This window comes from Acyrthosiphon pisum, chromosome X (assembly GCF_005508785.2).
Source record: "Acyrthosiphon pisum isolate AL4f chromosome X, pea_aphid_22Mar2018_4r6ur, whole genome shotgun sequence".
NCBI lineage: Eukaryota > Metazoa > Arthropoda > Insecta > Hemiptera > Aphididae > Acyrthosiphon > Acyrthosiphon pisum.
The window spans coordinates 115,262,815-115,269,745 of record NC_042493.1 but is presented as its reverse complement, the minus strand read 5'-3'; the positions used below and the strand labels follow the sequence as shown (position 1 = coordinate 115,269,745).

At 27.5% G+C, this 6,931-nt stretch overlaps 1 protein-coding gene across 5 annotated transcripts in view; it reads left to right on the top strand.

The window, feature by feature from the left end:
• The first annotated feature begins 2,348 nt into the window (after positions 1 to 2,348).
• Positions 2,349 to 6,931, top strand: part of LOC107882757 — a 23,516-nt gene continuing 18,933 nt past the window's right edge. For all 5 annotated transcript variants that reach the window (XR_003840117.1, XR_001678901.2, XM_029492365.1 and 2 more), the window contains exons 1-3: positions 2,349 to 2,433; positions 3,275 to 3,292; positions 3,803 to 3,811. Coding sequence is in view for 3 of the 5 variants with exons in the window: in XM_029492365.1 (XP_029348225.1) it covers positions 2,364 to 2,433; positions 3,275 to 3,292; positions 3,803 to 3,811 (97 nt within the window). In the remaining 2 variants the exon portion in view is untranslated. The remainder of the gene's footprint in view (positions 2,434 to 3,274; positions 3,293 to 3,802; positions 3,812 to 6,931) is intronic.

Below are 6,931 nucleotides of genomic sequence, written 5' to 3'. Positions count from 1 at the left end.
TGGATACTCAACAAGGTACGAAAGCGGATGACAGCCGACAGGTGTCTCGATCTCGGACAAGATAAGATAACATAATTGTCCATGGTCACAATTTTAGAAATACAGGTTGCACATCTGAAGAGTGATAAGCACTTGTCCGAAAAATGATAAGAGTGGTTATACTGCGGTTACCCTGTGACCAACTACTTCAGATTGTGTTGCACGATTTAAGATATTATAATACATATTATTATACATAATTTATCTTAAATCGTGCTTATGAATTATGATAATTATAAAAAATATTTCAACTATTGGCAACACAAATTAACAATGGCAGTGCTATCGTACTGATGGTTAGGCGGGTTCCCCCCTACGTAGAGTCGGGAGATTGTATTTATTTTCCAGACATTTCGCAACAATTAAACATCCTAACCTACATTTCGTCTTAGGTGAAGTGTATTTAAAAGCATTTGGTAATATTAGTAGAAATTGTACTTTCCAACGTACAGTGTTAGGCATTATCTAGATACATTATTCGTATATTTTATCTCATCTAGATAACTTTTAAATTATTTTTCTATTATCTTATATAGATAATAAAACGGTATTACTTTTTAAATTATCTAGATAATTATTTACTCTATTGTCCACACAATTGCACATGTATTGTAATAATATAATGACCCGCGGATCTACAAAAAGTTAATATAGATAGAAAATATAACACAATATACAGAAAAAAAATATTTGTTACCACTTATCAACAATATTCTACCTATTCGATAAAAATTAAAAACCAAAAACTATTATTATGGCATACAATTACTAATGACAAAATTCTAAGGAAAGAAGTTTTTTACTAAAATACTATATCTCTATTCAATCATAATGTGGACTTGAAAGGATTAAATGTTTTCTTTTTGTATGTAACTAAATGTACCTATTTTCTTAAAATTTTCTTAACTACGCCACTGCTCTTTTCATAGCCATCGATTTTTCGTTGCATTTTTGATTATTTGATTTGGTCGTCTTTCTATTTAAAACGTGAGGTAATAATTGAATCTTGAAGATTATCAGCAACAAGACATTCGTTGTCGGCTAATAAATATTCATTAAGTTCATCCTTATTCCCTTTTTGCAGAAGATGTCGAAACCTCAATTATTTTCTAAGATCATCAACTTTTATTGATTTAAGTTGACTGATGTCGGTTGAATCGAAAATTGTAAGAATATTCATGAATTATGACAAATTAATTTAATAAGAGAGAAAAAAAATTACCGATTTAAAACTGTTGTTATTAATTCTCTGACAGAGAACAACTATGGAGATAACACAAACTGTTTGTGATACGAACAACTTGTAGGAATTGTAGTACGTTACAATTATTATGTCGTCAATAACATCAACCCATAAAGGTTGGTACTTGGTTCTAAGCTATAACTTCGGCGTAGAAGTTGCTCGTTAAGTTAAAACCATGTGACAACGAATAATTACAATAACTAATAATGAAAATAATAAGTATATACATGATGTATGGATTTTATATCTTACAGTATCTACTTGAAACTTTTAAAGTATAATATTATTATGATGTACACACACAATGACATTTTCAAATGAAATTTTTTTGGCTAAAGTGAACTCATACTATTGTGTTAGAGTGTTACTAATGTCTAATAGTAAAATAAATAAGGTACATTAATATCATAAATTATACATAGCTACACAGTACACATACATAGGTAATATTATAGGCTATCAGATCTTTTTCGCTCAGAGTCATTTTTCTTACACAATGATTTTTTTTATACAATCATTAAAATCAAATTTAAGGCATTCGTTACAGCGAACTATCAAGACACTGTACAGCAGCAGAGTACCTAGTACCCACGTGTCACCTGTTTAATATTCATACTTGATATTTCAAAATTGAATAAATACAAGATTCATCATAAGTTGCTATTGTTAGAGTATTATAAAGAAAAGTTAATGGTAATTTCCCAAAAAATTTAATTTGCATTTGAATTCTGAAGTTTAAATTTAGACGTATATTATAATGATTGTATATTCACAATAAAATCGCGATTTCTCATCAAATGGTGAGGTGAAGTTATAAATAAATAATATAATAAATAAATAACAGGTGTCCACACACACAGTTGTTACGTTATAGTGTTTTTACATTATTCCTAGAACCTGGCAACAATCCAACCACAAGTTGTAAATAACAAAATGTAAACATGCTCATTTTTGCATAAAATGTGTACTTATTTGTTTTATGAACAGCAAAGTATTGTTATACCTATTTAGAATTTAGTCATATTATATTCTTTGCAAAGAACGTATATTCATTCTTTGTATAGTTACTTGAATAATAATTATGTTTTATTATACAGTTTTATTATTAATAACTGTATTATTTATTATAAGTTGTAGTGGTACTGTAGAAGGTAATGATAATTTTGTGTTAATAATATTAAAATATTAAAATGATGTTAAGTAAGAAACAATAAACATAATAGTAATATTATAATACCTATATCAGTGGTCTTCAAACTTTTTGACTCGTGACCCATGTCAGGTTTATTAACTGAAAAAAAGTTCAAATTGCTTAATGTCTTAGTATGCCATCGTACAAGTATTTTTATAACTGACTTATCGCGACCCAATATTATGAGTCGCGACCCATAGTTTGAAGTCCATTGACCTATATTATATAATATCAAGGAAAAAATAATCTTAATAATTTTAGAATGGATAGTTCTATATAATTAAAAATAATAAAATTATAAAATAAACAATTTTAGTACTAAATTTTCTTATCTAAAATATACAGTATTATATTAAAGATAAAATGATGAAATTTTTTATGTCTCATGATATAACAAAATATAACAAAATATAACAAAATAATTACATACAAACAGTTAAAATAATAGAAATTATGTTATGAGTTAGGTATATTAGAAATAATAAATACTTATATATTATTTTAAATTGGGCCATATCCAACATAAAGAAATATTAGTGTACTATAATAGGTATAATTGAAATTTAAAAATGAATGCATGATCATAATTTTATCTGAAACCTAACAAAAGTTTGTGAAACGTCTGCTATAGCTACAAATTGATCTCATAATAAGACTTAAAATGCAAAGATATTTTGTAATATAAAACTATTAATCAACCACATAATATTGATAGGTATGATATGACAAAGGATAAAATAACATTATGTTCTAATCAATATTTAAAATTATTTTTTTTAATATTCTTATATCATTTATAGACGATAATGACGTAGCAAGTAAATTATAACAATTTTTATTTTTATTTTTAATATTGAAAATGAAATATATTGAAATGTATTGAATTGTTTTTGGAAAAGTTAAACACAACTATTTTATAAAGCCAATGTAATAACTTAATTGTTAATATTCTTTTTGGGAATTTTAAAACATAAATAATTTTAAAATATTTAGTATCATTATCATTTCATAATTTTTGTTTACGTTTAATTAGTTTCAATTGTTTATTTTTAATCCGCAGGTATTTCCTTTAGATCCTGTATGATATATTATGTATTATAATATTATGTAATATTCATCCAATGATCACACATATCGTTTCAATGACATTATATTCTTACTCTCTACATTTATTTGTTATAGGTACTCATAATGTACCTATATCCATTGTATGACTAACCTTTAATACACCAGTTGGCCCGTTTTTATTCATATACCTACCTATACTATATATTTGAATAACAATTATTATTATATCTATTTAATTCAGTTATTTTTTTTATGTCTAGAGTGCATTGGTAAGGGACTTTATACTAGAATATAAAAAATTTTACAATTTATTAATGAAAAATAACCAGAGTAGAATTTTGTTTACCTTTAGACCTTAATATTTAAATCTTTATTACGAAAACAAACTTCACCCCTATCCATTTATATCACATTTAATAATGAACAGAATTCAAGGTTCTGATCACTCTGATAAATTTGTATATTGATTTTACGATGATAGGGATTATTTATTTTATATTTTTTCTTTATTCTAAAAAATTCAATATACTTTTGATATAATTGTGGGGGGGGGGGGAGAAGAAAGTTTGGTAGGTATCTACCTACCTACTTATTCCACATAGGTGTCGTGTGGCACAAATGCACAATGCAACTAATGTATTAAAATTGTTAATTTTTTTTTATATTATCAATAATGTATAATAAAATCAATGTGTATCATAAACGAAGTAAATACAGTTTGCCAGCATATATTACAAAATATATTACATACGATATATTATATTTATATTGTTAGTAAATTAGTTTATTTTATGTAGGTACTATAGGTACTCAGTTCTTCGTAAGTTGAAAAACTTTTTTTTGCGCACTCAGGTTATGGTGAAAATATTGTGACCCAATAGAGTTAACAGTAGTTCTACAATGCCACGTTGCGAAATAGCACAGTTCATTCCCTATACGTAGTAAACTGCGTATTGTCATAAGGTTTTCATCATATTCAAGGTGCGCAAATAAAAAAAGTGGATCCACTTACAGGAGACAAGTTTTTGTTATTTAAAATTTTTCTTATCTCTATTTAAAGCTTGAATTAGCTTTGGCCGTAAACATTGCATTTTAAAATGTCATTACGTGTATAAAGTATAATATTACACCTAAAAAGTTTAAAAGTTTCAAGTACCCATGAATTTATGTTACAACAAAATAACTAAATTTGTTACTCACCGTATAAACACCTAATTCTGTATTATATTAATTATTTATAACTACAAAATTGTATGCAAACGTTCATGATTTTGATAAATGTTTTCAAAATGTTAAATGATTATAAAAAAAATTGTGCCTATATTTTGAACTTATTCTCTTTAAAAAACTTAGAATCTGAACCCAGAAACATTTTTTTTATCGATATTTAATGAAATATAAGTTGTGCTACTTTGTAGTGTCCAGTGTAAGTTGAGGTCATTCAATCGTTTCATTATATCCAATATCTATTTCAGTAAATAATCATATTGCCAGGTAATACGTAATAATTTGTACGCACCGCGCGTCAATGTGCGAAAGCTCTACCTCGACTCCGTCTGCACACTCTACCACCTCTACCCGCAATCACGTCTTATGCGATTAGTTATAATTATTTTAGAGGATCGGTGGTGGAGAGTTTTTACGAAGTTCAAAATAGGCAATTCTCAACTCGCATGCGTGTGGGACTTGTAAATGTGGGGGTAGTAAATTAGTAAGTTAGTAAGTTAATGTGTGTGACTACATTTAAAAGAATAAGAGGAGCGCTCCCGACACGCATGTATACAAGTCGCCACTGCGGCGTTGCTCGCGTGAACGGTAAACATTTTTATATGCTCAATAGTATGTAATTTTGTTCTATCCTACCGATCGACCTAATAATGCGATAATATTTCAGAAAACTGATCTGAATTCTATATAATATATATATTACCAGTCTCACATTCACATCTAAGACTCAGTTACTGTATAGGATTTTTACGACTGGCTGGCTTACATCTACCCAAATTAATGGCAGAGGAAGTAAGAAAGAAACTTTCACTGCTACGTGATGGCGGTATAAATGCACTTCTGGACGAGACGTAGACTGTAGATGTTTTGATTGTTTCTGTTTTTTATGACTTTTCTTGACTTTTTTTTGGATTTTCATGATTTATTGTATTTTATACGATTTACGGTGAGATTTAATTTGTGTAGCAAATTTTTTTTCTAAACGTCTAAATGTACCTCCTAGTTCCGACTTTGAGTATTTATTTATTCACCTCCATGATAATAAGAAAAATTAATAAACGCTGGTGTATATTTCCTCCTCAAAATTAATAATTATAGTTCCGTTACTTTTTTAATGCTTTAAAATTGAAATTTCATTTTATCGTAGTATCCTAATATTGTGACATTATTATCTGCAGTGCTCTATCTTACCAAATTTAAACTGGATAAGTGATCAAACTAATAAGTGATACAATTTATCGAGCTCATAACTTGATTTAGTATTTTTCAATTCTCCTAATGTTTACGTTCTTAATGAAGCCGATAAAGCTATCTTGCCTTTATGCACTATATATTCATACCTCCCCTTATTGTATATTATTTCAACATTTCTATGTGTAGTACAGAAATTGAATCAAATGCTGCCTATTTTGATTTTAACCAAACTGAGTTTTTTGGATTATAACACACTTCAAATTCCTGTAATTGGAAAGACATTTTAAACAGTTCAGACATTAATGTAACCATACAGCCACTACATTATGCATTCATTACCCCTAATACCTCAAATTAATTAATTTGTTTCCAAAGTTATGATTATGAAAAAATCAAATTTTCGCTCTTGGTGTAGCAGAAATTTTAAACGTTACAAAGACCATAATGACTTAAACATATTACATTTTTTATGACATCAAATAAAAACTCGTATATACTCGTATTATACTCGCATATAATAATTATTTTAATTATATCCAATCGGATTTGTTATTACTCAAATCATTTTTAGAATTATGTACGTTTTAGAAAACAAGAAAACATTATTCCGAAAACTATGCCAAAGACGTGTCTGCAATTTTTGGCTAAAATATTACCAATCTTTTTGGAAATTGTTTCAGCTCTGTTAACAGTCCTAATTTTAATACAAAAAAATCACCTAGTTGTTTTTTTCAAAAAAATGCAGATTTGAATAATATAGATTCACTTCACTCAGAATATTTTTTTATGTTTGAATCTTCGTGGTGAGGGTGGTACTAACGTTAGACATTTTACTTCTAAATTACTATCGTTTATTGTGAAAAAAATAGAATATAATCAATAGTGTCTAGTAGATTTTCCGATGCCACCTCTTTGCCAGTATCTTTTGACAAGTGTCATTTATTTTATTTTTTTCTTTATCTTAAAGA